The sequence below is a fragment of the Phasianus colchicus genome, chromosome 4 (assembly GCF_987193195.1).
Source record: "Phasianus colchicus chromosome 4, bPhaCol1.hap1.1, whole genome shotgun sequence".
Taxonomy (NCBI): Eukaryota; Metazoa; Chordata; class Aves; order Galliformes; family Phasianidae; genus Phasianus; species Phasianus colchicus.
In genome coordinates, this window is record NC_143439.1 from 19,940,965 (window position 1) to 19,956,120 (window position 15,156).

A 15,156-nucleotide genomic window follows, 5' to 3' on the forward strand; every position below is an offset into this window, starting at 1 on the left:
AAACAGTTACAGTCAGCTAGTAACAGCAGCATGCAGTTATCACTATTATAACTTCTTCCTCCCCTAGTTTTCCTCCTCTTTCATCACATTCTTCTGCATTTTCCACAGTTGTTATCAGCTCCTTTCCCCTCTGTTCTTTTTGCCCATCCTAAGCTTTTTCTGTCTCACAATGTTCCTAAATCTCTTCCAAAACCTGACTCTTTCCCAGCTCTTCATCCTCCATCAGTGCAGAAGCACAGCCTATCAGGCTGCTCTCCTTGTTGTGAGAACTGCCAGGGGGTCTTGCTTCTTCTGAGTGGGAGACTGAAGAAGGACAGCAAAGATCTTGAATCAGAGGTATGCGTGAGCTGCATCAAATGTCTAGAGCATACAGTCCTTAAAGATTTCAGGCAAGGAAAGGCACTCAAGAGACTGAATTCTTACACTTTTGCTGGATTGTTTAAGTTGTTGTCTAAAACAGCTCATTATTCCATCTTCACTTAATGACAGGTTTGCAGACAAAAACCAAAGACAATGGCAGACAGCAATGAGATGACAATTAACCTTGTTGTCCTTGGAAGAACTCAGACTGGCAAAAGTGCTGCTGGGAACAGCTTGCTAGGAAGCTTGGACTTTGAAAGCCATCTCTCCCCAAGCTCAGTGACCACTTGTTGCAGCCTTGGGTACAGCTGCCGTATTTTGGGGATTACACGAAGAAATGGCTGTGAGCTAGTTCTCCGCGTTCGCGTACTTGACACTCCAAGCTACCCTCACAGCAGCCTGAGCAAAGAGCAGGTGAAAGACACAGTGAGATCTGCCCTGGCTCACCACTTCAGGGAGGAAGGTCTGCATCTTGCTCTTTTAGTCCTGAGGGCTGACTTGCCTCTGTGTCCAGATGAAAACGATCAAACAATTCAGTTCATCCAGGTAAGAAATAAATAGAAGTTTCTACTGTAATGGCAACTCCTTTTGTCTTTGGTTGAAAGTAACCATGGAGGCATTGACTGCAGATATGAATTAGAGAAGTGCAGCTAAAAATTGGAACACGCTCCAATCCATCAGCTGAAATACACACGTAATTACATTCACAGCTCTACCATGGTACACCATCATCATACATACCATATTGAACCTGAGAAAAGAAAAGAACCTCTATGCTGTAGTTGAATTCAACACTAGAGACTTCTTTCTGGAATCAAATTTACTTATCAAAGTAGGCTTCTCTCACAGAAATTAAAGGTTTCCTATGACACTTCTAGCTTGTTGAAGAGATGTGCTATTTGAAGTAAAAATTTGATTGCTTCACTCTCCTGTGGTCTGCATAGGATAGAGCACAGCCCAAAGCAGAGAACAATAGGTCCAAAATCATGCAGAAAGTCACTATAACTAACATTGTATCTATTCAAGGAGGAAAAAAAAATTAGAAAGTTAACAGATTTATTCTGGCAAAGGATATCTTCTAGCAATACTCACTTGAAACAAATAATCTATGTGGAAGAAAATTTTTGGAATTAGGTAAGATTTGCAAGAGAAGGTGACACTGAAAATGAATGCCTTTGCCTTCAGTGGAATCCATATATTTTTTTCTCATTGTTATCCTTCTTCATATATTTACACTTTTCCATTTCTCTAAACTTCATGTTATTTAAGAGGAATCAATGCTTTCATCTAGAGTTTTTACTTTAAGCCAATGAAAAATCATCTTGAGATTGTTTTGGCTCAAGGCCACATGGCTGTTAAAAGCCTAGAAGATGCCCCTGTACCCTTCACCTTTAATGGAGCTTTAAAAAGCCCTAGTAGAGATTAAATAAAACACGTTAAAACCAAAACAGTAAGAAAACACTTCCTTGTTTCTTAATTATAACTTATTTTAGTTATCTCTTTAAAAGGCTATCATGCTATGATTTCATCAGCCACCAACAAATGGGGCAGGACAGTCGTCTGAGTGCTGGGATTATGAATGACAATGGTTGTGTTTCAGTATGTTATTAGAAGAAACTACCATGAGGACTACACTTTTAATGATAAGGAGTTCTCACAATAATCCTCTACGTATTAGGGATGGTTTATCAGTAATGCATATAGAAGACTACTGACATTTAATCCTGCATTTTTTAATCCAAGTCTAATGTATTAGGAGAGCAGCAGATACTGATCTCATAACTAATAATAGCACTGACTTATCTGAGTCCTCAGATAATTAAAGGCACCACTCTTCCTCTAAAACTAGCTTCTCAACTCTTCCACAGACAGCCTACACCAAAATAAAGCTTATTTTGCAGTTTATTTTTTTCCTCATCCCTAACACCTAAAACACACTAATCGCTATTAATACAACATAACTCTTTGTCTAACTCCTTGCTTATTTTGGGAATACAAAGATATCCTCTAAAACAGTTTTATGCATTTAAACTTTTAGCTTACAGTTTCTGAAATAACTATAAGGTGGACTTGAATAATACAGTAGTTTTCCTTTAACACAGACAGGTATTTGTATGATTGCACTGAAGTTGCTAATTCTTTTACAATTGTAACTTAAAGCCCTATCTCTTACTCATATTACTTTCTTTCATACTGACAAAAAGCCAGCTTGTTTTCCCTGTTCCCTTCCATCAAATGAACAACTGTAGTCAAAGAAATTCTCTGTCATTATTCCTGTGCTGCCAAGGACAGTTCAGTTTAAGAAGATACAGCAGTTATTGAAATCAGTGTTACATAAAATTATCTATTCACTGCAAGGTGATTTAGAAATCTTTTTTCAAAGAGCTTAGAGATAGTGTACAAGTATTTGTATGTAGAAAATAATGTAAGCTACTTGAATTTTACATATTATTTCCGATGATGCGTGATGTAGCTAAACAATTTTCATTATTTACATGTGGACACCTTTAACTGAAGAAACTAACATCTGCAGAACAGGTCAACTGTTAGCACTGCATGGCCACCTATTTCCACTAGAGCACGGCCACCTATTTCCACTAGAGCACGGCCACCTATTTCCACTAGAGCACGGCCACCTATTTCCACTAGAGCACGGCCACCTATTTCCACTAGAGCACGGCCTCCTATTTCCACTAGAGCACGGCCACCTATTTCCACTAGAGCACGGCCACCTATTTCCACTAGAGCACGGCCACCTATTTCCACTAGAAGGCGATGCCAAGGTCTTTAAAGGTTGAAATCCCCAGAAATTTCAGCAACTCAGATAGCATAAACAGGATTACTGCCAGAAACAAAACATAAGCTGATCAGTTAGGTGGTGGAAGTAGAAAAAATGAGTAAGAAAAAACAATTATTTGAGATTTGTTTTTCATTGCAGGAACTTCTAGGTCCCAAATGGAAGGATTTCACTGCAGTTTTACTTACTCACGCAGACAAGGCAGAAGCAGCTGGATTCAGTGAGGAAGCATATTTGCACAAAGCTTCAAATACCCTGCTATCACTACTGAGCTCAGTACAGAACAAATATGTTTTCCTGGACAACCAGAAGAGCATAATTAAAGAGGAAAGAGCTACTGTCTTAAGAAAGCTCTTAAATTTTATAAGACAAAATAATTATCGAGTACTACTTAAACATGACAAGGAATAAAGTTAGCTTTCAGGTGCTCATTTGTCTATTTTCTATGCTATACAACATCTAATAAAACAGTAGATAAGACAGAATTTGAATCTTCAAGATCCCTACCAAATACCTCTGAATATACAACTGGAAATATCTCTTTAGATTACCAAACTACATGCCCTTCATAGAGTACCTCACACTATCAAATCCAGAATCCTAGTTTCAACCATATGAGAACAAGCTAGTACTCTAAATTATGCTCCTAATATGAGTGCAGTCAGTAATAAGATTTTATGCTACACCCTATTGTAAACTGCATTTCATACAGAACACAGATCTGGAAGAAAAAAAGCACATTAAAAAAGCTTTCCAGTAATAGAACTTAAGATTCATCTACTGTAAAGGTATTTCTTTACTTTGATTTAAAGGTTAAAACTGAAATTTTTGAACTTCAAGTATTTTCTTTAATAAGATATTACTGGGCACACAGTTTACAGGGCAGTTAAAATAACTCCCCATGTGCTTAATGCTATTTGGCACACTTAGAATAACTTAATTTCTGCTGCTTATTCCCAAGCACATGAAAAATTAGCACAGTTAACTGTATAGGCACATACAGAACTCATCTGATAAAGATATGTTTATTTTTTCTTTTGTTTGTTTCCTTTTAATCTTGTACCATTACCACTTTGATTTTTTTTTTTTTTCTTATCTCCCAGCTTACTATGTAAGTTCAAAGCCTATGAAATCCAAGTTGGGTAAGTTTCTTACATCAGTGGTTAGAGAAGTGCTTACCATGTGAGTAGTTAGACAGTAGACAGTTAATTAAATAGTACATGCTGAAACGTGAAGCATTTCTAAATAGTTACTTTTGAAGTTTTATTGTGAATCGATCTGCAACGGTTACTTTCAGATTATTGAAAGGCAAGAGTTAAAAAGGAACAATTTAATGATAACACCATAGTATTTGTGCCTGTTTTAAATCCATTATTATGAATAATTCAAATAAAACCTAAAAGAAGCAATTTGTTTAAAAAAATCAAAGCATATTTCATACAAAATATTATTCAAAATATATATTAAAATGGAAAAAGATGCGTGTTTTGAGCATTGAAAACCAAGTCTTTCATATTTTACTCCATTTTCTTGACTATCTATTAGCTACTCATCCTTAATTAGTAATCTCCCTCACTAGGAAGGAACTATTGAGGTGGAAAAGGTGAAACTCCAGAACTATTTTAACAAAGCAACATATTTGGTACATCATTTTGCATATTCTGGAGTATAGGGGACCATAGTTTAATACTCCCGTTACAACAGTTCGCAGACTACTCAGAAAACACAGCTGAAAACAAAGTTGCAGAAGTTTATAATATATCTGGAAAATGCTTAAGAGGACTGAAACTGTTGAAAGATGAAAAGAATGAAAACAGCTGCCGTCTTCTGACCAACTGTTAGCATTGAGGTTAGCACACAAGGAATAGGGCAGAAAGTTTTCCTTATTGAGATGCTCTTGCTTAATGGATCCTCTTAACTTTTCAGTTATCTAGAAAATACAATCATCAGCCTTTAGTCCTTCCACGAATGAGCCTTGGTAATTAATCACTGAGTGGTTAATGACTGCACAGAACACAACCTCAAAGAGAGTCAATATGGAGACGAGTGAATTGTTAGTGTAACAGGTATAACATTATGCATCTCTGGGAAAGGAATCAAACCAAAAAAAGCTATTAGACATGCATTTCAGAGGGTTATATATTCATGTTTTTTATTGTGCTCGCATTACTTTCCACTTCAACATCTGAACAAGGAGCTAGCAACCATTTATTTAATTCCACTGTTTGCCATGGTCTCTGCCCTGCAGACTCCTTTTCCTTTCACTTCAAATGGAACTCCTTTGTATGTAGCCACACACTGGTCATTGGTATGAAGATCAGGTTGGATTTGCTCCCAAATCTTCTTCTTGGGATTAAGTTCCTTCTCAGGATCTCCTGTTTCAAAACAAAGAACAACCTAATAGCACACAACACATAAGAAATAGCAAGAGCTCTATGTGAGCACACATTAGTGAGACCTCACATAGAATCTCTGTACAAGTTCTTAAGGGAAAGAAACATTACCTGTGAGTCTCAAAACAAAAGCTTTAATTTTAATTAGGGACCGCTTAGTATTTGTCTCCAGATCATCTCTCAAAAATGATGGTCTTTCAGAGGAAAAAGCACTGAAAGTAGCAGACCTTAACTCCTGTCTAAAGTCAAAAAATTGCTGGCTGTTGATTTATGTAATTTACCTAGAAGCAAAAGGATTTCTAAGAATTAAGCAGACGCAGACCATAACACAATGTAGAGCAATATATTGCTTAATAAGACACAGCTTTATCTATATCTTAATTTTAAGAATTAATGTATTTCTAGAACTTATATCAAAGGAATTTGGCAGGTGCCCTTACAGGTGAGAAATACATTTAAAAAAAACAAGAACACAAGAATCAAACCACCGATCCTAGATAATATATCCTCTCTGAGATTATTTCAGGGGAGCCAGAAGTTCCTATGGGCAAATGACAAGCTCCCTGTGAAAGCATAATGTCAAATACTTCATCCTTCCACTAATCAGTGTCCCCTGGAAGAGAAAAATCCCATTGCCTTATAGTACAAGGTGTATGTGTTTAGTTTCTAGTATTCTTCAGTGGCTTCTGACCAACACAAGTAAACAAATCACATTAATTCTAACCTCTCTTATTTTCTTCTTTAAACATTTTCAGTGATGCAATCTACTCCTGTTCTCAAATCTTGTAATACTAAGTTACTTCAGCCTGTAGATAGCTCTAACTTCTGTAGCTTCTATACCTGCAACTGTGCAAGAAAAGCACACCAGACCAAATTCTGTGTTAAGCAGACTATTGTTGCCAAAGTAGAATTTGCTAATTGCATTCAAGCTATTTCTCAATTGTAGTGCATGTAACATTTTAGAGAAAAACAGAATAAATAACCTAACTGCTTGGAGCTAAATGCGCATTTTCACAAAAATTAAAATTCTGTTCAATATTTAGGTTCTTAAAGACAGACTCAGACCGCAGTGAATATATAAAAACTAATAAAAATCGTTAAGTTGAATGTTAAAGGACCCATTTGGTTTTCCTCCTAAGAAATTGGATAGAGTATTTTAGCAGAGCATTTCCTTCCTTTGTCAAATACAGAAAGTTTCATTATAAAAAACATTTTTGATGTTAATAAGTTCATTTGTAATTTCATATCAACTCTTGATCTGTGGTCAGCTCGTATTAGATCAGTATAGGCACCTATGTGCCAATTGTAAATACCACTTGAGTTTTAAGCTATGCATTTTTCTAAGCTTTCCCCTCATTGCATTTTCTTCCCTTCCAAAAATATTCATTAGAAGGTTTTCTAAAAATTAAATTCCATCTTGCAATGACTTAATGAGCTTCTCACTATAAAATAAAAAGAACCAAATAAAAGGAATCAATTTTTGCTAAATGTGTAATTTGGTCTAACAGTTTAAATACTACAGAAGAATTTACAGTAATAAGCAAGAAACCTCTTCACACTGTAACAGCTCACCTATGAAACGGCCTTATGAAACGTTAATACTGTTCACCCTGCTATGGAATATAATCACACAATTGTATCCATATAGAAATAGTTAAGAAACCTTGTGAATACAGACTATGCACTGCACTCCAGTTTTAGCACCTTATTTTTCATTTCTAAGAGCTAGATACTGATCAAAATGCTAGATTCTTACACCAGAACTAATATCAAATAACTTACATAATAACCTGTGGTTCCTGTGGCATTTTTGCATTTAAGAATTTTGCCAAAGCATCAATTATACTGGCACCAGCAAGATTCCTTAGTTAGCTTTGAAAGATCCTTGCTTTCACACAGCAATTCCTGTGCGGGAGTGCATGGTTTACAGACAAGTGAATGAATAACTTTTCTCAGCCTTATGAGTCAGATCTTTTCCACTCGTGTTTGGTATAAATTTGGTAAAGTTCTTCATACTGGAAAGACCCAACAGATCTTGAAGATTCATGTATTAGTGTGCAAAATGGTGTTAAAGTTCCCCCGAGGACAATGACATTAAGTAAGCTAAGAGTACTTCTCCAGACCAGAGCATTAGTTAGCAAGTGTTTCCTCCCCTAAAACACAGGAAGTGATTTAAAAAAAACTCTGAAGCTTCAAAGTAATTGTTAATTTCTCTGAAGAAACAAGACTTCTTTAACAAAAAAGTCAACAGGAAAATTAGGTTATTTCTCATTAATACTCTGTATGGTGGAGAGTAGGTTTAAAAAACACATTGATTGCAATCTGCTTGATGGACAGCTGTGTTTTAGCTGCGTTCCTCTTGCTCCAGTTGCTGCTCCAGTTGCTTCATAAGCTTTCATACTTCAATCCAGAATCAGATCTAGACATCATTACTATTTTTTCATTTCAATGACTCAGCGTTTACACTTCAAAACCACCCTTAAAAATTACATCAGAACATAAATGATTGCAATTTTAGCAGTTCTGAACTGTATCAGAATATCAACAATTACAATTGAGCAGTGATATTAAATGACATCTGACATAGTAGGGTTTATCCATTAGCAGGGTTTACTCTACAGCTTTGAATGGGTATTCCTACTATTTAGCCATTCAATTGTAGCCTCTCAAAATTCAGTGTGCATTACATGCATCCAGCTTAACCAGTTCTGCATCTAAACTAGCAAGTTTCATGTCTTTCTAAAACGGGCAGCATTTTTATTTTCAAGATTGATACCCTCTTAGTAAGTCAAGTATACTCAGCTATTTTCAAACATAGTATTAAATCAAAGAAAATTGAGCTTTCCTCCCATTTCCTAAGAAGTTGGATAGAACATTGCTTTCATCATCATATGCCAACCAAAATACTTATTTTTAAACAAGCATCAGTTTTAGTAATGAGGTTGATATGTTTGTATGTTGAGAACAGAAGTATAATCCTTCGCATGTAAAAGAAAAGTACATTTTTGAGCAACAAAGTTATGACACTTTTTCTAGAGGTAGGGCCTGGAGTCAGAAACTTGAGACACCGTGCAAGTTACTTTATATTCCTATGCTTTACATTTGCTAAATGCAACAAGAAAATGTGTTTGCTCAAACATATGCAAAACAGAAACACTTGTTAAGACTAACTTTTAAGAAACGGAATAATTTTAATACTACTGCACTGCATCACATTTAGAAGTATTTCCCTGCATTCTCAAACTTTTGGTTGAATATTTTCAGTCCTTTATTTACACAATTCTAGCATGCTAATAAAGAGTTTTAATATAAGAAGTTCTGATGGTTTCAACCAAAATGCAACCGGCTTTAAAAGATTGTTCTCTCTGCTTTAGAAGTGATGTCACCTTTGCAAATGTGAACTGCCTCCTATTTCCTTCAATTTCCTTATTTCCCAAGTATCAACTACTTACCTGGAAAACCTTCAAAAGTGATTCTGTCCCCAGCTACCGCCCCGGGTGGAGGAGCCAGAATTTCCACTTTTTCTGGGGAGCTGGCACACATCACCATTGCTTGAGATACTACTCCTCTCATCTTCGCAGGCTTCAAGTTACAGAGCAGTATTGCCATCCGATTCTGCATCTTGGGGAAGGAAACAGAACAATGAGTATTTAAATGCCACATGCTGAAATGGCTAATTTCATTCTAACAAAAGAATTACAATGAAGATACTACAACATACACGAGAAAAGTACAAAACAGATGCACAGTTTTAATGTCTGCACACTAGTAAGAACACCTAAACTGCTCAAGGGTTAGTTTGTGAACATTCAAGATGGAGTAAAGGGTGAACTATGGCACTTATAAAGAACCTATAAAGTGTGCAGTACAGAAATCCGAGAGCCAGATAAAACCATTTCACCCACATTCCATCTTTTCTTGAACTAAGTCACCATTTCAGTACACTCTCAGTGTACTGCAACAAAAGATTTCATGGATAAATGGTAAGACGACCAACAAGATTCATATAGTCATTTTATACAACAACAAAAAACAAGATGATCAGCCAAAACCATAACACTGCTATTTAAAGTGGCTTCCTTTTGCTTTTTTTCCCCATCACAAATGGCTCAATCTTTGAACTGTCTACAGAAAAATAACAAACTCATGTCTGTAGAGGAAAAAGCAGCCAGACCTAAATAAATTCTAACAATGCAAAAGTTTTAAGTGATCTAAGAAAAAAAAGTGCTGTAATACATGGAGACCTTTGTAAGAACTGTAATATAACCTTATATTGTGAATGGATTCGGAATTTATAGAGAGGGGCAAATCAATAAAAAACATACTATTTCACTAAGAAAATTCATTTACACTAGTTTGAGTATGCAGAAGCTTAAAATGTAGAAAAGGTTGAGAAACAAAAAACAAGCACAAAATAAATTGGAGGACTTTCTGATAGATAAGATTGGATAAAGGGAAAATGAGAAGAAACCTGACTCACTTTCCCAGTAAGTATGTAAAAAGTTCTATTACAAACACAGCTTTGCTGAAAAGCAGGTGAAGACGACACAAACAGTAATCCTGGTTTCAGCTGAGGCAGAGCTGATTTTCTTCACAGTGCCTGGTATGATGTTATGTTTTGGCTTTAGGAGAAAAACAATGATAACACACCAATCTTCTAGTTGTTGCTGAGCAGTGCTGCACACAGCCAAGAACATTTCAGTTTTTCAATTCCTCATACTGCCATGCCAGCAAGGGGGCCAGGGGAGCACAAGGAACTGAGAGGGGATAGCAACAGGACAACTGACATAAACTGGTCAAAGGATATTCCATACCATATGGTACCACGTAAAAGAACTTAAAGACTGAGCGGAGTTAACCAGGGTGGGCAGTGGCTACCAGTGGACTGGCTGGGCACTGGTTGGCAGGTGTTGAGAAACTGCTCATGTATCACTTGTTTTGTAAACACACACACACTCTACTACTACTACTACTACTACTACTCTCTTCCTTTTCCGTATTAGTAAATAGTTTTTACCTCAACCCACAAGTTCTATTTTTCTTCTCTCCCCCCCCTTTGTCCCCCCTCTCCACCAATTCTCATCCCATCCCATTGGGGCATGATGATGGGGGGCAACCAGCAAGAGGCTGTCTGGTTTTTAGCTGCCTGCCACATTAAACAACAACAGTGGATGTCTCTCTCTTTGCTCACATGTTTTTTTTTTTCCTATAAAAATTATATTTAAAAATAAGAGGGCAAATCTCTATTCTTAAAATGACACAAACAGAAGCATATTTGTATCAGAGAGCTTGATAAGGTGCTCAGATATAAAACAAGCTGACAACCAAGGGAAATCTGAATGTTATTTTAGCTGACTTGCTAAATGCATAGTACTGTTGTTTCAGAAATACAGAACTTCAAAACTAACTAGACTGCTGAGAAAGTTTCAGCAGCCCTGTTACAATAAGTCAGTTTCTACGGCTGGACAAGCAGCTACTTCACATTCACAGTAAAACAGCACACTTTCCCAATATACTGGTAGAATGGAGCAGAAAACATGGAGGAAAACCAAACTAAAAGAGGGAAAAGTTAATCCTGAGATTTACCATACAAAAAAGCCAAGAGTTCATCCTTGAAGTATTTAATTGCTCATTTTCTTACATAATCCTTGAAGTTAGAGGGATATTCGGCAGTGAGTTCTACAGCTATCTCAAAACAAGATAGTATGACAGACAAGCTAGTAAATATAAAATTAGTACAGATTGCTTTAAAACCAGAGTAATCTGCCACGTCTGGAGCAACAAAAAGCCCTGAATTAATCCTCTTTTTTTTCCTCTGCAAATTGCTCTGTATCCTTAGTCCTTCACTTCTGATGACTGATGTGAGGTTCTTAGGTCAAAGGGGATTTCAGAACAGGAAAGAAAAATGAAAATAAACAGGGTTATTTAAAAATTGTGTAAATTTCAAGAATCATTACCCAAAACGGATCTTATTGCTAGGAGCACACGGAGATCCACTTCAGAAAGTAAATGCAGTGGCAATAAAGCCACCAACTTCCGCAAATGGTTCAGAATCTTGAGCTGTCTCCAGCGACTGTTCAAAAAGCTCACAACTGGCATGATCTACTTCATGTTTATGTACCAACACCTATTATGCATGACTCATTCTGTACATGGTATCTGAGGGTGCAACTTTTCACCTGGTTTCACCAGCAGTGGTGCACAAAAACACACTGTACTGCATATTAGTGGGCATACAAGACGTTTTCACATCCGTAAATGACTTACACCACAGACTGAAAAGGTTATGAATATATACACTGCTCTTACTAAACAAAAGTAAAATCAGATGACACAGCCTGCTGTACTGTGATATCAATCATTGCAACTATAAACAGCTGAACTTTTGGTGAGGTATTTTTCCAGCACTATATTTGATGTATACATTTTTATTTAAATATATGGCAGTAGTCACAAGCCAGGGCTTGACATTCCTGAACACTGCAAAAACAACGAGATTGAAGCTTGCCCCAGAGGATTTACTAAGAGATTTACCAAAATTAAAACAAGACATTCAAATTATTCCTACTGAATGTGCAATAACAACACCTAATTCAGTATTAATATTTTTTGGATTGTTTTTACAGACAAATCAACATAAAAAGAACTGCTACTGTTGCTGCATTTTGTACACTTCAAGTTCATAAGCTTATTTAGAAAAAAATGATTTCTTTTTTTATCTAAGTGCCTTTTTAAAAGCAGACTGCTGAAAATGAGCAATTTGAATTTGTGCCCATTGTAAATTCATTAACTGGACACTAATAGGTAATCAGTGCAGAACAGTTATTGCACTGTTTTGTTCAGTTCAATAACTTTCTGTATCATAAAAACCACAACACAATTTTAACTGCCTTCTTCATTTGCAGTCTCACTGTGAGGAGAGGCTGTGAATAGAAATTGAAAAGGCACTTGAGAAAACCTAGCTTTTCCATAGTAAGATCAACTCCTTTATGACCAGTTTTCCCAGTTACTATATAAATTTCTTTAATTGCAAAGGCTGCACTTAAACATAGAAGCAGCCTTCAGTCAATTTCTCCTTTCCCTAGAGGAGGTGTGAAAGGAAAACATTATCTTAGTGTCCCAGTTTGGGAAACACAATAGCGTATGAAGTGACAAATTGACAGAGGCAGACTCACTTCTTGTCAAGGAAGTAAAAATCCACATTTTGTACTCCGCAGTTTTTTAAGCTGCTCACTACCAGCTAGTTCTGACTGTAACTATGATTTACTCACTCTTTTTCCTCCATGCAAAACATTTCAATGGGCAAGAAAAGGAAAGCAAAGCTTTCAAAAGTCTAGATGATGGTGAAAACATTACTACAGGCTGTCCACAGTATACTAGGGATCCTAAAGGAAGAGTCAGATCTGTTTAATCTAGGTGTATACTGCATACCAAAGGTATCAAAATAGTCAGAATAAGGTCCCACAACAGACTGTAAGGAGAAAAACTGACATGAGGAATGGGTACTTTTTTTTTTTGCTAACATTGAAGACTACTCTCACCTCTCTGTTTTTAGCTGTACAAATCTTTTAGCAGAATGAAAACACACTCATTAAAAAACAGTCAATGGTCACAAGGTACTTCAGAAAAGGATGAAGAAATATTGTTAGTACCTGATCCAGGGGAACATATTTCACTAAACCACTGACAACAGTCCTTGGGCTCGCTTCACCAACATCCACCTTTTCAACATACAACAAGTCTGCATCTGGGTGCTTTTCCGCGGTAATAATGCAGCCAACACGAAGATCCAGACGAGATACATCTACAGGTTTTGAATCGCTACTTCCAGCAGCTGGCTGCTGTTTCTTCTCCTTCTTATCACCTACTGAAATTTAGTTTAAGAAACATTAAAGAAAATAGCATGAAGTCATGTATGTTAGTAATTACAAGGGAAAAGCCAGCTACCATCTCAGAATCAAGCATAAATTCAGTACAAAATGCAAATAAACAGTAAGATTTAGCACCTCTGTTACTAGTTTCCAGAAAAGAATCATCTTACACCTTCCCATTTAGATTGTTACTACGAGTTCCATCCTAAGGCAGAGTTGCTTTCTTAATGAAGTCATTGTGACTTAAAACATGGCTAACATGCAAAGTATCCTCTGCCAAAAGCCACACTGATAAGCCCAAGAATAGTTTTAATAATTTGGAACTACCATTACATTTTGCCTTGGTGTTTCACGAAACACTCAAAGCTAGACAAACAAGTAATAAAGTTACTAGTGCTTAACAATTGCTCCTGAGGGTGGGCTGACTCCACATCACTGCAACTGCAGTGTTACAGTTGCAAAGCAACCCTTCCAAATGACCTTAACTGACATTATTTGTTCCACAAATACACTGTTACAACTGTATACTCAAATCTTACAAAATTTTACTGATAACAGCATTTACTCAGTCACAACACAGATGTTTGTTATCACCTATACATACACTGTATACCATAAAACCAAAGTGAAGCAGTATTAAGCACAACTTCTTAGAAATTTTTCTGTGACAAGGAAGTTATATCCAGTTTACACAGACTGTCTTGTTTGAATGACATTCATAATTACAATGAACAATGATACATATGGTATAAAAAACATGTAAAAAATTGAAATAAGAAATTTATTCTTACATTCAAGAAAACTTAACTATCACCATGAGCTAAATTCCCTTCTCTGATGTGAACTAAAAACTCTCCTTCCTATGAGTGGGGCCAGAGAAGCAAATTACATTATCATTAATTAAAGTACGAGGATGAAATTATACCATGTGCTCAAACATTTGGGGAAAACAAGATTTTTTCTTCTTTATATTATTTTTGTTTTTGTTTAAACCAAGTAATAGCTCTTCAAAACTATTTTAGTTTATGTATGATCAAAAGTGCTAGCATTTACAGCAAAATATAATTATGTGTACTACAGGTATATGTAATTAAAGATGACTTCTGTTTGGTTTTGGGGGGTGTGGCTTGTTTCTGTTTGTGTGAATATAGTTGTAACTTTTTAAATAAGGGAGTTCAGTTATATTAAAAAAATTTGGTGTATCTCACTTAAGAACTTTCACCTTAACAGCCTTTGTTAGCTACAAGTTCTCCTGAGAATTTAAGAGTTAGCACATACTCTTCTTCATGTGACCATGAGCTGTATATATTTTTTTGTTTTGCTACTACCCAGAACGATGTAAAAGCACAAATCCAACAATTTTTATGTCTACCACAATTAAGAAAAAGCAAAATACCTTTTTTTTCTATTTTTTCCTTCTTTTTCTTTTCTTCATCTTCACCTTTAACGTGATCTTTGGAACCAGATGATGCAACTGCTGTAGGCTGTGGAACATCTTCTGAAAATGAAGCTGTAGAAACAGTTGTACCAGAAGGAACTGCAACCTGTTTTACTAAGAATTAAGAATATATAAATCAGAAAGGGTGCTAAAACATGGAGAAACACAACACCAAGTTTCTAGTATTAATGAAGTAGAGACATGAAAATTTTGCTTTAAACACCTAAAAACTCACAAGTACTGAGCAGTTAAGTGCATTACAAATCCAACAACAGAACTCACCATATATGTGATTAT

The 15,156-nt window shown here is 36.1% G+C and overlaps 2 protein-coding genes across 8 annotated transcripts in view; one reads left to right on the forward strand and one right to left on the reverse strand.

Moving 5' to 3' along the window:
• Positions 1 to 301: 301 nt before the first annotated feature.
• GIMD1 (GIMAP family P-loop NTPase domain containing 1) lies at positions 302 to 3,985 on the forward strand. Its single transcript, XM_031607436.2, has 2 exons — positions 302 to 906; positions 3,299 to 3,985. Exons 1-2 carry the CDS (start codon positions 514 to 516, stop codon positions 3,566 to 3,568), a joined length of 663 nt encoding a protein of 220 aa, XP_031463296.2. The 5' UTR covers positions 302 to 513; the 3' UTR covers positions 3,569 to 3,985.
• A 1,260-nt stretch (positions 3,986 to 5,245) lies between these two features.
• The window catches only part of AIMP1 (aminoacyl tRNA synthetase complex interacting multifunctional protein 1), a 31,476-nt gene continuing 21,565 nt past the window's right edge, over positions 5,246 to 15,156 (reverse strand). For 5 of the 7 annotated variants that reach the window (XM_090138840.1, XM_090138844.1, XM_090138845.1 and 2 more), the window contains 4 exons: positions 14,818 to 14,973; positions 13,203 to 13,417; positions 9,003 to 9,171; positions 5,246 to 5,532 (listed from right to left, as the gene is read on the reverse strand). In XM_090138840.1, the coding sequence (XP_089994966.1) occupies positions 5,366 to 5,532; positions 9,003 to 9,171; positions 13,203 to 13,417; positions 14,818 to 14,973 (707 nt within the window). In that variant the 3' untranslated portion in view covers positions 5,246 to 5,365. Of the gene's footprint in view, positions 5,533 to 5,569; positions 5,832 to 9,002; positions 9,172 to 13,202; positions 13,418 to 14,817; positions 14,974 to 15,156 lie in introns of those variants that run through there. The other 2 variants (XM_031607432.2, XM_090138846.1) reach the window with 2 other exon arrangements.

Bases quoted from the DNA above. Each gene is read 5' to 3' on its own strand.
- GIMD1 (XM_031607436.2), top strand. From the start codon at position 514: ATGGCAGACAGCAATGAGATGACAATTAACCTTGTTGTCCTTGGAAGA. The intron at 907-3,298 runs GTAAGAAATAAA...TTTTCATTGCAG, and splicing joins AAACAATTCAGTTCATCCAG to GAACTTCTAGGTCCCAAATG.